General features: G+C 43.5%; 1 protein-coding gene across 1 annotated transcript in view; it reads right to left on the bottom strand.

The window, feature by feature from the left end:
• Positions 1 to 15,883, bottom strand: part of LOC141252817 (general transcription factor II-I-like) — a 35,181-nt gene extending 19,298 nt beyond the window's left edge. Inside the window, exons 1-4 of the mRNA XM_073670575.1 lie at positions 15,764 to 15,883; positions 8,034 to 8,133; positions 5,222 to 5,360; positions 4,976 to 5,095 (exon numbers count right to left, since the gene is read on the bottom strand). Coding sequence (XP_073526676.1) covers positions 4,976 to 5,095; positions 5,222 to 5,360; positions 8,034 to 8,129 — 355 coding nt within the window. The 5' untranslated portion in view covers positions 8,130 to 8,133; positions 15,764 to 15,883. The remainder of the gene's footprint in view (positions 1 to 4,975; positions 5,096 to 5,221; positions 5,361 to 8,033; positions 8,134 to 15,763) is intronic.
• Positions 15,884 to 17,885: the final 2,002 nt, after the last annotated feature.

The following is a 17,885-nucleotide window of genomic DNA, read 5'->3' as shown; positions in this document are numbered from 1 at the left end:
GGTATCGGCCCGATCCAATCCGATACGATATTTCCTGATATCGGAAGGTATCGCTCAACACTACTTAGCACCCATGCGACCTAAAGAGCCACCACGACTTGTGGTGAGAGGCAGAGTTGTGTTTGAGGATGCAGTTGTTGACGTGCTTCCAGTACTATTTCTCTGTCCAGGAAGGCGCAACCTGACCTCGTCGTCACTAGCATTCTCCTCCACCTCCTCTGCTGACCTCATCTATTGGCTGACTGTGGGTTGACAGTAAGTGGGATTTCCAACCTCATCATCATCACCCTGTGCGTTATCACACCCGTCGTCCTCAGAGCCAACCTGTTCCTGCCATGACAAAAAACTAAAGTTGTCGCTCCAATCAGGTATTTGAGTCTCATCATCGTCTTCCTCATTGTCTCCACCAACAGGAGTTACAGTTTGGGAATGAGGGTCTACATTATGGTCAGAACCTTCAGCGTCTGGTCCTGGATCCGACTCATAAAGATTCTGGGCATCAGTGCAGATCATTTCCCTTACTGGATTCACAGAAGCGCTGGAGCCGACCTCTGATTCCCAGGCTATAGTATGAGTAAACAGCTCTGCAGACTCAACCATCTGTTCTACCTCATACTCAGACGGGCAGCTGGAGATTTGGGAGCTGTGAGGAAGCAAGTGCGATTGGGGTGACACCTTTGAGGACTGGAGTATTTGTGATGTTGAAGTTGATGTGGAGGAGAGCTCACTTAAAGGAACACTTGATATCCGTTGAAGCACCTGCTGTTTTTGTGCCTCATCTGGAATTTGTAGCGATTGGCGTGGCCGTAAGAAAGGGATCTTATCACATTGTCCGCTAAAAGAAGTAGACATTTTAGTTTGGCTGGAAGATGGTCTTTCTTCTGCAGAAGTTATTGTTGCTTTAACACCTACCCCACAGACACAACCTTTTTTCCCCTTCCCAACACGCCTATTCCCCTTTCCACCAGCAGCAGGCCTTTTTCCACTCATTTTGGTGGTTAACTAATTAACAACTCTGGAGTTGTTTGCACAAAAAAACAATGGATGGGAACCGAGCAGAGCTGAGTGGCCAAACTGTGGTATTAGCCCAAAAGTATTGGCTGGGTTAGATGCAGAAAAAAATTATATTCAATTTGCAACCTGATGGAGGTCAGTATAGATGGACTAATAGAACAAGTCCCACACACTGCTAGAAGGCCAAATATTTTTTCAGAGCTAGATGCAGACAAAAAATTATTTTGAATTTGCAACCTGATGGAGGTCAGTATAGATGGACTAATAGACCAAGTCCCACACACTGCTAGAAGGACAAATATTTTTTCAGAGCTAGATGCAGACAAAAAAATATTTTGAATTTGCAACCTGATGGAGGTCTGTATAGATGGATTAATAGACCAAGTCCCACACACTGCTAGAAGGCCAAATATTTTTTCAGAGCTAGATGCAGACAAAAAATTATTTTGAATTTGCAACCTGATGGAGGTCAGTATAGATGGACTAGTAGAACAAGTCCCACACACTGCTAGAAGGACAAATATTTTTTCAGAGCTAGATGCAGAAAAAAATGATATTCAATTTGCAACCTTATGGAGGTCAGTATAGATGGACTAATAGAATGATGCTATGCCCAAAAGGTTTTACTTCACTAGGTGCAGTAAAAAAATTGGTATTCTATACACAGGTGGTGTATCTTGCAACACAGATAGGCTACTCCACTGACTAACACACTCTGCAATAGGCCAAAAGGGATTAGCTTTGCTAGATTCAGCCAAATGCTGTGAAAAAAACTTGCACAGCACTGGCACAGACCTGCCTGGCAAAAACTGATAGGAACTGATGTAACTTAGTCCTGAAAAGGACTCCAATTACAATTAGTCTTTACTCCCAACCTATCTATTTAAGAGCACAGACCAGCCTGATAAAAGTCGTAGGAAATGCTGTAACCTAGTCCTTAAAGGACTGCAATCACAACTATTCCCTACTCCCAAGCTATCTGTAGATTTGTGCGATAATTGGCTTGAAATTAACAAGGTATAGCGCACACAGCAACAGCGGTGCCGTCTAACACGCAGCTGCAGCAGTGAGAAAATGGTGGCGACGGGGAAAATGGCTTGGTCTTATAGGGCAAGGACATGTGACATACACTGCCAATGACACATGCCCTTGCTTGTGTGAAAAAAAGCACTTCGCTCCGTGTGTGCGCTGCTGATAGGCTGACAGATTGCACCTCCCCACTGCAAATGCGGGAAAGAGAAAAAAAAATGGAGATCTTCATTATTCCTGCAGAGATCCATCTCCTGCCCCTCCCCCCACCCCGCTGTACACTCAAACTGCGTATTAACATTAATTTTCATCATTACTGAGAAAAAATCCAGTTATGATTTTGGTGCACGAACAGTTATCGAACATAACCTCGAACAGCCGAATTTTTCTCAAATCGTTCGTGTTCGCCGAACAGCTCGAACACCGCCCAAAACAGCTCGAATTTGAGATTGGCGAACAGTTCGAGTCGAACAACGCTCATCTCTAGTAGAGAGTATTCTGGCCACCAAGAGGGTAAGAGGAAAGACCTTTTTTCTGGTAGATTGGAAGGGGTTTGGTCCTGAGGAGAGAACTCTTCTATCTGCCCACTCACCTGGGAGCACCCGCCTGTTACCTGCTGTGTCCGTCAGCCCGCTCACCTGGGAGCGCCCACCAGTTACCTGCCAGTTACCTGCCTCGTCTGTCTGCCCGCTCACCTGGGAGCACCCGCCTGTTTCCTGCCAGCCTGCCTGGAGACCCTGCCGTCACTTGCTGTGACCACCTTCCTGGTAAACCTAAAGACTGCTTCTTGCCCTGCTTTCTCGAACTGTGACCACCTGTCAGCTACCAGAGACTTCCGCCTACTTGCCGTGTCCATCCGCCATACCGGTCAGTCCCAGCCATCTGAACCGTGGGAGCCACCTGCTCTCTTACAAGGTCGTCCCCAGAGTAGCACCTGGTCCCTCAGCCCGGATCCTCCCTGGTCACAGTGTCGTTAGCTGCCGTACGACCAGGGTCGGTTCGGGTGGATACTTAGTCACGCCCCTCTGGGTCCCTCCTTGCACCTCGGCACAGAGGTTCCACTACCTGGACCCGTAACAGCAACGCAAGTCAATTTACGTTGCGTAAAAAAATGCAGAAAGGGAAGTTAGGTTATGTTACACAAGACGTCTATAAGATGTGTGCAAGCCCCATGAGTTTCTCAGAAGACTCTTCAGGACACGCCGAAGACTTTTGTCCTGAAGCATCTTTTTTTTTAGCTTTTTAGGTCACTTTCTTAGTGTTTATTGTGATGTCTTTGGCCACCAATGATTTTTTTTACTTGTCCTGTATAAACTATTGAGCGGTTTCCAAGAGGAGAAGAATGGTCAGGTCACATCATAGCTTTGGAAACATGAAGCAATTAAAAAAAGCTCAAAAGTATGAACCTAAGAACAGCAAGTCATTTATACACTACAGTGCATAGGTTCATTCCTTATAGCCGTTATTTAGCGCTTTTTCAGGCAGGTTACAGTTTTTTGTGTACGCAGCCAGAGGTTTTTGTATAAGAGTGGCAGTCATCTCTTTAGTGTACGGAATAACAAGAATTATTCTATTAAATAAAATGAATGGTTTAGGCTGTGTTCACATTTGTGTTGTGGCTCCTATACATAGCTGCTGCATCTGACAGCCCCCAATGACTTACAGTGCTTCTTCCTGTCAGGGTGTTGTTGTGGTGCCCGCTATTTTAGTCTCTTGACAGCAATGTGAACAGAACCTTAGTAAATCATAAGAAGAAATGTTTTATGAGTACAAATGATTAATTGAACAATCCCATATAGCACCAATAATATTTCCAGGCTAGGAACATACCAACACTAAGTTCCCCCAATCAATGCACATAATTGGATAAGGGATGGAGTACGCCCAAAATTATGTATACCAAAGAACGACTATGAAGTAACCACTAAAATAAAATAAATTAGTTTTCATTGAAAAATATATTTAAAACACCATAATATACCATTAGAAATAGTCTCAAAAGGAGGAAGAAAGTACAAGAGGAAATCCAACCACCCATAGTACATTAGGAAAAAAACTATTCTCATCAATTTCATAATAGTGGTATGAATATGAATGTGCCCTTTGATCTTCTGTAAAATGGCTGCCGATGTGCGCATGCGCGTTGTAACCCTCACCATGTTTGCTTCCGCCTGGAACATCCGTAGAGCGACGCTCGCATGGAAATGACGTCACCGAGTCAGTTTTAACCCACATGCGCGCGCCGTAAAGATGACTGAAGGCGGAAGCATTATATCTGGTCTGCGGTGCTGATGTGCCAATTAATTGGCAATAATGAAGGAGCCTATATTAACTAGAGCAAGGCATCCTACAGTGCACTATCCCTTAGGAAAGTAACAAGCAAAACGCGCGTCGGTGCAGCAAGGAGGATTCTCCACCTCTGGCATCATCGGTAAGTTATATATTAGACACTGATTTGCGCATGTTTACTAGGATACGTATGTGCACTTATTTACTCTTCATAGACTTATCTGAGGTTGTGTTCATATAACCACAATTATGAAATTGATGTGAATTGCTTTTTTCCCGTTGTACCATGGGTGTTTGTACTTTCTTTCTTCTTTTGAGATCATTTCTAATTGTATATTATGGTGTTTTTAATATATTTTTTCAATAAAAACAAATTTATTTTATTTTGGAGGTTTCTGGTTACAATTCCTCAACTAGAATCTGTGGGTCATTTATGATCTGCTTAGACAAATAGGGCAATAACATGAATATGACGTTTATGTCCATTACAGTCTGGAGAAGATACCAACAGCGGCTCTCAGATATCATATTTTACAAGCAACAGAGGAAAGTGGGTGAAACTAAATGGTGACCACTGCTAAGATTAACTATACATAAACTATATATAATAGACATTACAAAGAAGCACAGTAATGCATCATACCATAACAAAGACAGAACAAATCCTCAACACATTTCTGGAGTGACTCAATCTCTGCGTGATTCGATCTCAATCTAAGCGTCTTCTTTACAGTTTCTGAAACACAAACTTCATCCAAATTGCCTGCAAGAAATCCAAGGATAAGAAGCATAGAATTTCTACCATATGTGTTATTTTTTTTTACTGTGCACAAAAGTTTTTGAGAAGAATTATGGAGCATCATTGCATTTAATGTTCCAAAATACTCACAATACTGTATGAAATCGTTCTGCAGATCCTTCCTGGAATCAAAGAAGGCTTTTCCTTTCCTGCTGCCAACAACCAACGCTTCTGAATCACATACAGCAATGCATGCTACTTCTGCCTTCACCCTGGCAAACTGCTTGCACTGCAGAGAAAAGTGGAAAAATTCAGATTAACTGTAAAAGAATACAGCAATATGTTATATATGTGAAAACATTTATAACAGTTATCATTTGTCATACATATATCCATTGTGCGGTGGGTGTGTGTGGGGGGGGGGGCTGCAAGTATCTGCCTGCAGCTAGCTATGCTTTCCTTCACTTTTCTCAGATCTTAATATGAGCCAACAGTGTAAAAAGTTCCTGACTACTCTCTGTACTCCTTTACGGGTGATTTCCACTACTGTATAACCCCTTTTAATGGGCCCAGGGAGGTGATAAAAATATACTCACATCACAGACCAATAACACTGCGCCGTCAGCCATTCTGTTGGGATCAACTTCTGGGGAGGTCATCCATTGATCGCCTGCAGCGTTCAAATTTTGTCAGAGCACAAAGAACACTGTTTGTTCCAATAGGAGGAAATGTGAACTCTGCAGCCAGTCAGCAATGCTGATTGGCTGCAGTATTCATGTCCTTGCTGATCCCAGCAGTCTGGCGCAGATGCAGTGCTGATTATGCAGGAAACATGATCCATTATGTTCTAGAGCTATTCTTTTCTATTCAAATAATCCTGTAATACAGTGAAGCAGCTAGAGAGGGCCTAAAAGGTCCCTAAGACCCAAATAAAAATAACTATTAAATGGGTGGTCCGATACCAATAATGCCCTTCATAAATATCTATTAGTGATGAGTGAGCATGCTCGTTACTTGAGATTTACGAGCATGCGCGATTGTTTTCCGAGTATCTTCGATGTGCTCGAATGTTATGTTTGAGTCACTCCCGTGTGCACGATTTGCGACTGTTTGACAGCTTTAATACATGTGAGGAATGCCTGTTTGTTAGGAATTCCTCACATGCATATAAAGCTGTCAAACATTTGCAAATCATGCACACGGAGTGACTCAAACATAACATTCAAGCACGCCGCAAATACTCGGCAAGCACCGATGCATGCTTGCCGAAAGGGTTAACAGAACACGCTCGCTCATCTCTAATATCTATCTTTAAGAACTAACCACTTTTGCATTTAGCTTTATTATAAAATTCCCTACCATTCTCCCTATCCTGCTATTCGCTAATGTTTTTACTTCCGTTGAAGTTTTGTTTGAGGGAAGTTTAAATGGGACATCACAGGAGGATGGCCCCACAACGACTTTCCCACAGCTTCTATCCCCCCTCCCGAAACAGTACGTCATATAAAAGTGGTTAGGGCTTAAAGATACATATTTATAAAGGGCAATAAATGTATCAGACAACCCCTTTAAATATCAGTGATAGTTGGCCCATCTCATTCAATTCTAGAATGGGAATTCTGTGTGGGTGATACTAGAAGGATGCTAGAAACCACCTCAGGGCTTATTAAATGCACACAGCCAGGCAATACAGGTATGGAAAGAGAATAAGCATGTCCTAAAGTTTACTGACCAAATGGGTGAGACTCAGTTGTGGGATATCCCCGAATTTCTGCAGTTTAAAATACTACAGGACCCTATATTCTGGATACGATGTCACATAGCAACGCTAGACCATGTTATTGAAAATGAAGTTTTATTGTCATTTAACATGCAAATTACTTCTTCAGAGAGGAAGAGGACTAGATCTCTAGTGCCACCTATTGGAAGTAGTCACTATCGACCCTTTAACAATCCTTGTTATGTGACTTAGGATAAAAGCCAAACCAGAATCTCAATTTGCAGACACGGTGTTTCGGGGTACTGCCCCTCGTCAGTGCAAAGTATGAGATCTGATTTGACTAGGTGATAGCCTTAAGACTGGGATCTAAGGGGTAACGTTTCTCCTTGTGGAGAGTGACAAGCCAGGCCTGGCATGTCAGAGTGAGGAGACTTATACGCCATGGATGGTCCACTGATGAGGGGCAATATACCGAAACACCATGTCTGCAAATTGAGATTATGGTTTGGCTTTTATCCTGCAGTAAGTCATATAGCAAGGTCCGTTAAAAGGTCAATATTGACTACTTCCAATAGGTGGCACTAGAGTTCTACTCCTCTTCTTCTCGGGAGAGGCAAGTTGCATATTTAATTTCTCAGAACAGCATGAAAGGCATATAAGTCTCCTCACTCTGACATGCCATGCCATACCATATGAAAATATTGTATATAGAAATAGGGGTGTCCCCAAAAGTTCCATAAAGTCTGTGGAAATGGTGTAGCTCACCTCTAACAAACTTTATGTCCTAATGCACTGACTTCTTCACTTTCGCGTTATATACCCTAGTGTGCTCCAGGTTCATTCATATATGTGATGAGATCCATGATTTTTCATGGATTAAACAGTGTACCCTTGTGTTTGATTAATGTGTACTTGGATCTCCATTACATCTATATAAGTTCGATGCATCAGATGACTGCAATGATTTGTACATTAATCTATTCTACTGTATAGTAGTTATCATTGGTTAATATATGATATAAGACATTGTAGTGTAATTAATATCTGCAGATATCTGTAACAAGATCAGAATTTGTACCATTCATTGCATAACTGTAATTTTTATTATGAAGAATTTTTTTCAAAACAACGAATTTATAAAAAAGATCAGTGATAGTTGGAGGGCCTTATGGAAAATCTGCATTAGGACTCGTAGACAGGCAAGCACATTTTTCTGTAAGGCATCATAGGAATATGGTTTACCATTGACTCCAAGGATGAGATGAAATGTTTAACTGCTTCTTTCCTTTCCAGCGTTTCATTGTACATAGACAGTATGGCTGATGGGAAGTTCGCCATTTCCCTGTTCAAAAAAAAAAACCCAAAGATTACACTATATACTAAAAGTAGTCACAGTTGCTAAAGGGTTAATCTTATTATCATATATTGATAAAATGACAAAGTGCTTATAAAAACAAGCAACTCTGCAATGTACTCCTTATTAAAAGTCCTCTTCATTCTCAAGAATGAAGGGCTCCCTAATTTTATTGTTTATTGTTCGTCGCCTACGTTACCTGCCACTGCTGCATTGTATGAGCTGGTCAAATCGCTGGATCTGGCCAGTCACCGTGCCCCTGTGCCGCTGCTGCCCTGGAGAGGCAAGGTGGCTCAATGATATCGCTGCTCTGATCTGTCAATGAGGAGTGCTGCAGGAAGTCGGGAGGCAGGAGAGCAGTGTGCTCCTGAAGATTCAGGGTGACAAAATCCCTTTAAAGGGAACCTGTCATCACGATTTAGTATGTTAAAATAAAGGTACGGTCTTAGTGGTGCTTTTATACTGATTTAATAGATACCTGTAAGGAAGAAATCTGCATCCTGGTTCTTGTTTAGTTCAAGTTAGAAGTTTTGGTGCAATATCCTCTTCGTGCATCAGGGCGAGACTTTGTGGCGGGACTGTGGGTAGGGTTTTCGTATCTGCCGCGACCTCTCTGTTTGTACGAGCCTCCTTTTCTAAAGTTTGCGCTAGCGCCGCCCCTGCTGCTGGCGGCACCTGCGCATATTTATCTCCCACTTGTAGCCAGCAAAATGGCGCCAATGGCAGAGCATGCGCAGATCGACATCTGAATGTCTTCAGTAAAATGGAGCTGGGTACGGCGCATGCGCAGATTCAGACCTCAGCTCAATTACGAGCCGAGATCTCAATCTGCGCATGCGCCACCACCGCCACTATTTTGCTGAAAAACACTGGGAGATGAATGTGCTGAAGCGCCAACAGCAGCAAGGGAGGTGCTAGTGCGAACTTTAAAAAAGAAGGCTCGTACAAGTGCGGAGGGGCCGCAGAAGAGCCAAAAACCCTACCCACAGTCCCACCCCAAAGTCCTGCCCTGATGCACGAACAGGATATTGCACCAAAACTTCTAACATGAATTAAACAAGAATCAGGATCCGGATTTCTTCCCTACAGGTATCTATTAAACCAGTATAAAAGCACCATTATGGCCATAACTTTATATTAACATACTAAATCGTGATGACAGGTTCCCTTTAAAGGGCTTACATTACATTCTTAAATAGGCAAAATTGCAAAGTGCTGGTAAAACAAGCAACTTTATTATTAACTTTCTACTAGAAATGCTCTAGGGCAGGGGTCTCAAACACGTGGCCCGCGGGCCGCATGCGGCCCCTGAGGCTGCTTTATGCGGCCCGCAGGCACAGACCCCTTGACGATCCCGACCAGGTCCAGGAGGAGCCGCCGACAGCAGCGCTGAATTGCCGCACAGAGACTGTTTCCCAGCACTGCATTTCCAATGTCAGCCGCCGGCCAATCAGAGGCCAGCAGCTGATATCTGCGTGTCGGCGCAGCGAGTATGACGTCATTGCCATATGCAGATGTCAGCTGCTGGCCTCTGATTGGCCGGCGGCTGACATTGAAAATGCTGTGCTGGGAGACAGTCTCTGTGCGGCAATGCAGCGCTGCTGTCGGCGGCTCCTCCTGGACCAGGTCGGGATCGTCAAGGGGTCGGACTCTGTGGTGCCTGCGGGCCACATCTGCAGGAAGGCCGCCGAGGGAACGGAGGACAGGTGAGAATCATCTTTTTTTTTTTCTATTTTATGTGCGTGAAGAACAACACAGGGGGCACATAGCCACAAGATGGGGACCTGGATGGGGCACAGAGCCACAGGATGGGGACCTGGATGGGGCACAGAGCCACAAGAGGGGACCTGGATGGGGCACATAGCCACAAGAGGGGACCTGGATGGGGCACATAGCCACAAGAGGGGACCTGGATGGGGCACATAGCCACAACAGGGGACCTGGATGGGGCACATAGCCACAAGATGGGGACCTGGATGGGGCACATAGCCACAGGATGGGGACCTGGATGGGGCACATAGCCACAAGAGGGGACCTGGATGGGGCACATAGCCACAAGAGGGGACCTGGATGGGGCACATAGCCACAACAGGGGACCTGGATGGGGCACATAGCCACAGGATGGGGACCTGGATGGGGCACATAGCCACAAGATGGGGACCTGGATGGGGCACATAGCCACAGGATGGGGACCTGGATGGGGCACATAGCCACAAGATGGGGACCTGGATGGGACACATAGCCACAGGATGGGGACCTGGATGGGGCACATAGCCCCAAGATGGGGACCTGGATGGGGCACAGAGCCACAGGATGGGGACCTGGATGGGGCACATAGCCCCAAGATGGGGACCTGGATGGGGCACAGAGCCACAGGATGGGGACCTGGATGGGGACATAGCCACAAGAGGGGACCTGGATGGGGCACATAGCCACAGGATGGGGACCTGGATGGGGCACATAGCCACAGGATGGGGACCTGGATGGGGCACATAGCCCCAAGATGGGGACCTGGATGGGGCACATTAGTACAAGATGGGCGCCAGGATGGGGCACGTTGCCACAGGATGGGGACCTGGATGGGGCACAGAGCCACAAGATGGGGACCTGGATGGGGCACAGAGCCACAAGATGGGGACCTGGATGGGGCACAGAGCCACAAGATGGGGACCTGGATGGGGCACAGAGCCACAAGATGAGGACCAGAGCCACAAGATGGGGACCTGGATGGGGAACATTGCCACAGGATGGGGACCTGGATGGGGCACATAGCCACAGGATGGGGACCTGGATGGGGCACATTAGTACAAGATGGGGACTTGGATGGGGAACATTACTACAAGATGTTTTCCATTATTACTATATGATGCTAATTGTGAGACAATATTACTGTATGTGGCCAATTGGGGGAAATAAAATTGTAAAAAAAATAAAAAATAAAATAAAGCATGAAAAAATATTGGGCACTAAAAATGCTGTTTTATATGTAAATTAAAGTAAACACAAAAAAGTGCACGTTTATTATCGCCACATCCATAACGACCCAAGCCATAAAAAAATAAACACGGCAAAAATGTTCAAAAGGTGTATACAAAAAAAATGGTATCACTAAAAATGTCACATTGAACAAAGAATGCGGCCCCCCAAATTCAAATTTTTTCCATGTGCGGCCCATATACCCAGCCGAGTTTGAGACCCCTGCTCTAGGGTCTCGAAAACTGAGGGATTTTTAATTTTATACAGCTCATTGCCTAGGTTATCAGCCACGCTGCAGTCTCAGAGAGGCCGGTTACCCAGTTGTGAAGAGCGCTACGCTTTAGTGCCTCCTTGCACCGCTCTGAAGCTTGCTGGATAGCTGGATCCAACAGCTTCTCCCCTACAGCACAGGTAAAGCTAACGATGGTAGCAGCCTTGGAGAGCGCACAGTTAGGTCCAGGAGCACGACTATGCCACTGATCCAAATTGTCAATTTTCAGGAGCAAAGCAGAAAATCAGGGGGTGGGAGTGGTGCACTTCCGATAAGAGAACGTTAGAACAACCCATTGACGCCTCATGTAATGTCATGTCACGGAAATTTGCAGATAGCTTCATTTGGAAAATAGTTTGAATTGTTATATCCTTTAAAAGAAAGGACCGACTAGTTCAAACTCTTTTACAAGTCAAGATATCTGCACATTTCTTGTGTTGTTAGATGACATCTTTCACTGAGGCAGTGTAATTTTAGGGCTACGTTACAGTTGAGGGCCCATTTAAAATAAAGAAGGGTTAATGCAGTATTTCCCTGACTTGGCCTTTTCTTATGGACCAGATAGGTAAGACTGACCTGGTTTTCATCACTGCACTGTTGATATAACGAGCACTTTTGTATTGATACTTCTAGATCCCTTCTGGTTGCAATCTGACCTCTCTCCGTACAGGCAAGACCCTATAGCCCTGAATCATCAAGACGTTTTTCACAGCTGTACGTAGTCTATTTTTTAAAATTAAGTTCGATATGAACTTGAAACGGGTAATAAAGCTACTATTTAATACTGCCAATGCGTGGAACGACTACTATTCCAGCAGCAGCGCGGTCTACCAGGAACGTCCATCTCCTATTACTCCTCAATACATTCGCAGATGAAGATTGCCTTCACTCCGCAGCTGTGACACCAGCAGCTGTATACTCTACAGGCATACAATGGGGTTGTGACATTCACAATCTAGCCGTCACGGCGCTCCTCGAATAAATGTTTGATTTTTATACAGGGATCGATGGTCCTCGGTAATTGAAGCATACGCTAATCTGACCCCTTAAATCCAATTGGGGTGTCAAACAAATGACTAACCATATGGACACCATCCATGTGGTTTTACTGGATCCACTGCAATTGATAAGGTAGGAAACTTTATTGGCCTTGTATATTTTTTTCATTTTTGATGTATAAAACAGACATACAGAAAACCATATGGATGAAAAAGCCATTTTTTCCTAGATGAAAAGCCGACAATTTTTCATACGCTCGTCTAAACCCGGCCTAGTTAGCAATCTCGTTATATAAAACGATTACATAAGAGACCTGTATGAGAGCTGACAAAAAACAGTAAAGGAACCTGTCATCAGGATTTTATATCCCAAATTAATGCCATTTATGCAAAGGTCTTTTAACACCTACTCAAAGTAATTTCCGTTTTTGCGTTTCTGTTTTTTTTTCTCCCTTTTTCCCAGACTCATAACTTTTTTATTTTTCTGTCCACATAGACATATGAGGGCTTGGTTTTTGCGGGTCGAGTTGTACTTTTGAGTGATACCATTCATTTTACCACATAGTGTACTGGAGAACAGGAAAAAAATTCCAAGTGCAGTGAAATTGTGAAAAAAAAATCAATTTTTACTGATTGGGTTAATTACTTTATATTTTGATAGATCAGACTTTTCTGAAAGTGTTTACACCCCATATTACATTAAATGACATTCCCTCCTGCTGGCGCATTTAGAGGGTAACAATCGCAGGCAGCGCTTGTTAGAGGCAGGTCCTGGCTGTAACACACAACCCATTACCTGCCAGGTATGGGGCGGCCTCACCCTGTGATCCCATTCCATACACCTGCTATTGACTGGCTCCTTACATGTAAGGGCTTAAAGGGAATCTGTCACCAGGTTTTTGCTACCCCATCTGAGTGGAGCATAATGTATGGGCAGATATTGTGATTCCAGTAATGTATCACTTACAGGGCTGCTTGCTGTAGTTTTGATAAGAATGTTTTCTCTGCTGTTTTTGAATGCTGAGCTCTGTATAAATCCACCCACACCACTGATTGTCAGCTTTCTGCCTATGCACAGTGTACTCAAAAAGCTGCCAGTCAGTGATGGGTGTGAGTTTATACAGATCTCGTGAATCTGGAGAACTATACGGCAACAAGTTTACTAGTCCTCTAATGATAATCTCCTACTGATAAAACAGTGATTATATCCAAAGAAAGGAGCCCAGTAAGTGACACATTGCTGGAATCAGGGTCTCAGTCTGTCTCTACATCGTACTGCTTTCAGATTAGGTGGCAAAAAAGGTGCAAGCTCAGTAAGGTCTTGATGACGTCCAGGGCCGCTATCAGGGCATTACTGCCCTTACTACTGTATGGGACCCAGTGAGCTGAAACAAAGGTGGGGGGGCCCGGGCCAAGACCAGTTTCCCCCTCTTGTGCTTCTGCTCACCGGGCCCCAGGGTATAATAATGTAGGCGGCGCAGATCTAGGCGGAGGGAGCCTTTCTGCCTTTCTAGAGCTCCATGGAACAGCCGTGCAGCTCCAAGGGAGTCCCTCCGCCTATTCTGTGACGCGCTGGTAACAGCGCGTGCGCGATGACGTTATTGCATACACACCGGCATGTATGTGCTCCACTCGCCAGGAGGATATCAGAAGAGGAGCTGCACCTGCAGGGGATCGTGATTTTTTTTAATAAAACTAATTAAATGGGTGTGGTGGGAGCGAATAAAGATGGATTGAGGGTGGGAGACGGGGGACAGCAAATAATGATGGATTGAGGGTGGGGGACGGGGGACAGCAAATAATCATGGAATGAGGGTGGGGGACAGCAAATAATAATGAATTGGGGGTGGTGATGGGGAACAGTGAATGACGATGTATTGAGGGTGCCGTGAGGGAGAAAAAATAATGATGGATTGTGGGTGGTGGTGGGAGGCGGGGGACAGCAAATAATTTTCGATTGGTGGTGGGGGACCAGGGACAGCATATAGTGATGCATAGAGTATGGGAGACCGGGGACAGCAAATAATGATGGATTGGGGGTGTGGGATGGGGGACAGTAAATAATAATGGATTGGGGGCGGAGGACAGCAAATAATGATGGATTGAGGGTGGGGGATAGCAAATACTGATGGATTGAGAATGGGTGACGGGGACAGCAAATAATGATGGATTGAGGGTGGGGGATAGCAAATACTGATGGATTGAGAATGGGTGACGGGGACAGCAAATAACGATGGATTGAGGATTGGGGATAGGAAGCAGCAAATAATTATGGATTGAAGGTGGGTGACTGGGGACAGTGAATGATGATGTATTGAGGGTGTAGTGGGGGAGCACAGATAATGATGGATTGAGAGTGGGAGACAGCATAGCCAAAACAAAAACAAAAGCTGCTGGCTATATATGTGATATGGTGTTCGATGTGAACTGATCACAGGTTCCCTTTAAGTTATTTTTAATCAAGACAATTTGGACAAAACATTTTCTTTAAGACAGTAAAGATTTAAAAAAAATACATATTTGGTTCCAATGTGGTTAGTATTGATTTATGAGCAGGAAAATGTTTTTAGTTGAGTGGTTGAAGACTAAGAATATTTTTACAAATTTGGAGCTTAAGCTGTTACCTGATCCTGCATGTTCAGCAGTGTACTGCACCCCTACCTCCTGGCTTCCTGCCTACTTCGGGATGGTGCGATTATGCTTGATTGACAGATTGGACAAGAGGTTTCGTTCAGCTGCTGGTCCGAACGTTGCACTTTCCCATGCTGCCACTAGAGGCAGCGCTGTCTCTGCAGCATTGGAGGAGTGCAGAGGTCACTGAAGCTAAGCAATCCGGCCAGCGCTTACAAGCTGGACAGAAAAGAGCCTACAAGTGCTGAGCGCCTTGTCTGGAGCCTGATCACCGCTATCAGAAGTTCCCTATGCTACAATCAGTAAATAATAAAATAAAAAAAAAACTGTTTTTGAGAATAGAAAAGATTTTTTATTTAAAAAAAAATTGCAAACACTTTGCAATTTTAGCCATTTATAATACTTAGAGTAACCCTTTAACATTTCTTATAAATGTAGAAATAAATACACAGATCTATCAAAGTAAAATAAATATTAGATAAAAATCACGAACCTTTAGAAATATGCCTGCAGTAAATGTAACATTGTCCAATAATGTGCTTCATGGTGATTATTACATTACAGCTTCATAACCAAAAACCACTGGACAGTGATTGGTTGCTGTAAGATTAAGCCCCGCCCATGCAGATCCTGACATCCAATCAGGAGGTTTGTGGCTCCCGGCCCTAGCTCTGAGCCTGGTGACACTAAGGCTAATGTCAGTGCATGACCACATGTTACCAGACAGCCCCCAATGTCTTACCTGCACCAGGAGCTCTGCAGCGGCTGTCAGGGATGTGAAGAAGCTGCTGTGGTGCCGCTGTCCGCGCCCTCCACTACGTGCACATGGCAGCCAGGGCTCACACTGTATTCCTGTCACTGTACACACTCACCTCCTGCGGTGCTAGAGAACAAAGCACCCGGAGCTGCCGCGGCCTCAGCTGTGATATGGCTGTGCACACACTGCACGGGCGCTCTGCTGGGTCGTGTACGGTGGGGGGCGTAGTACCGAAGTACGACTCCCATCTGTGGCCTATACACAGGGCTGCTGGGGATAAGCGGCTTCTCTAATATTCAATGCATTACAGCTCTTGGTATGGGGACATACTAAAAGGAATGAAGAAAAGGAATAAATAAGAATGAACCTAATAACTTATAGGTCCAAACATATGGAGAGGCATTACAGATAGCTTCTGCATCTTGGACATGAAATGAACTTGAAATCTATGTAGATAATGGAGAATGAACAGATAACCCATATAAACAGGTGTATATTATATTCCCTGTGCTTGATAGGTGGGAATGAACAAATAATATATGTAGATAATAGGAGAATGAACATATAACCCATATAAACAGGTGTATATTATATTCCCTGTGCTTGATAGGTGGGGAATGAACATATAATATATGTAGATAATAGGAGAATGAACACATAACCCATATAAACAGGTGTATATTATATTCCCTGTGCTTGGTAGATGGGGAATGAACATATAATATATGTAGATAATAGGGGAATGAACACATAACCCATATAAACAGGTGTATATTATATTCCTTGTGCTTGATAGGTGGGGAATGAACAAATAATATATGTAGATAATAAGAGAATGAACAGATATCCCATATAAACAGGTGTATATTATATTCCCTGTGCTTGATAGGTGGGAATGAACATATAATATATGTAGATAATAGGAGAATGAACACATAACCCATATAAACAGGTGTATATTATATTCCTTGTACTTGGTAGGTGGGGAATGAACATATAATATATGTAGATAATAGGAGAATGAACACATAACCCATATAAACAGGTGAATATTATATTCCTTGTGCTTGATAGGTGGGGAATGAACAAATAATATATGAAGATAATAGGGGAAAGAACACACATCCCATATAAACAGGTGTATATTATATTCCCTGTGCTTGGTAGGTGGGGAATGAACCTATAATATATGTAGATAATAGGAGCATGAACATATATCCCATATAAACAGGTGTATATTATATTCCCTGTGCTTGGTAGGTGGGGAATGAACATATAATATATGTAGATAATAGGAGAATGAACACATAACCCATATAAACAGGTATATATTATATTCCCAGTGCTTGATAGGTGGAAATGAACATATAATATATGTAGATAATAGGAGAATGAACACACATCTCATATAAATAGGTGTATATTATATTCCTTGTGCTTGGTAGGTGGGGAATGAACATATAATATATGTAGATAACAGGAGAATGAACACATAACCCATATAAACAGGTGAATATTATATTCCTTGTGCTTGAAAGGTGGGAATGAACATATAATATACATAGATAATAGGGGAATGAACACACATCCCATATAAACAGGTGTATATTATATTCCCTGTGCTTGATAGGTGGGGAATGAACATATAATATATGTAGATAATAGGAGAATGAACACATAACCCATATAAACAGGTGAATATTATATTCCTTGTGCTTGATAGGTGGGGAATGAACATATAATATATGTGGATAATAGGGGAAAGAACACACATCCCATATAAACAGGTGTATATTATATTCCCTGTGCTTGATAGGTGGGGAATGAACATATAATGTATGCAGATAATGGGGAAAGAACACACATCCCATATAAACAGGTGTATATTATATTCCCTGTGCTTGGTAGGTGGGGAATGAACATATAATATATGTAGATAATAGGAGAATGAACACATAACCCATATAAACAGGTGAATATTATATTCCTTGTACTTGATAGGTGGGGAATGAACATATAATATATGTGGATAATAGGGGAATGAACACATAACCCATATAAACAGGTGAATATTATATTCCCTGTGCTTGTTAGGTGGGGAATGAAC

The sequence above is a fragment of the Phyllobates terribilis genome, unplaced genomic scaffold, assembly GCF_046119375.1.
Source record: "Phyllobates terribilis strain yellow unplaced genomic scaffold, ASM4611937v1 Scaffold_2__4_contigs__length_985480577, whole genome shotgun sequence".
NCBI lineage: Eukaryota > Metazoa > Chordata > Amphibia > Anura > Dendrobatidae > Phyllobates > Phyllobates terribilis.
The sequence above is the reverse complement of the archived record's forward strand: the minus strand, read 5'-3'. Positions and strand labels throughout refer to the sequence as shown.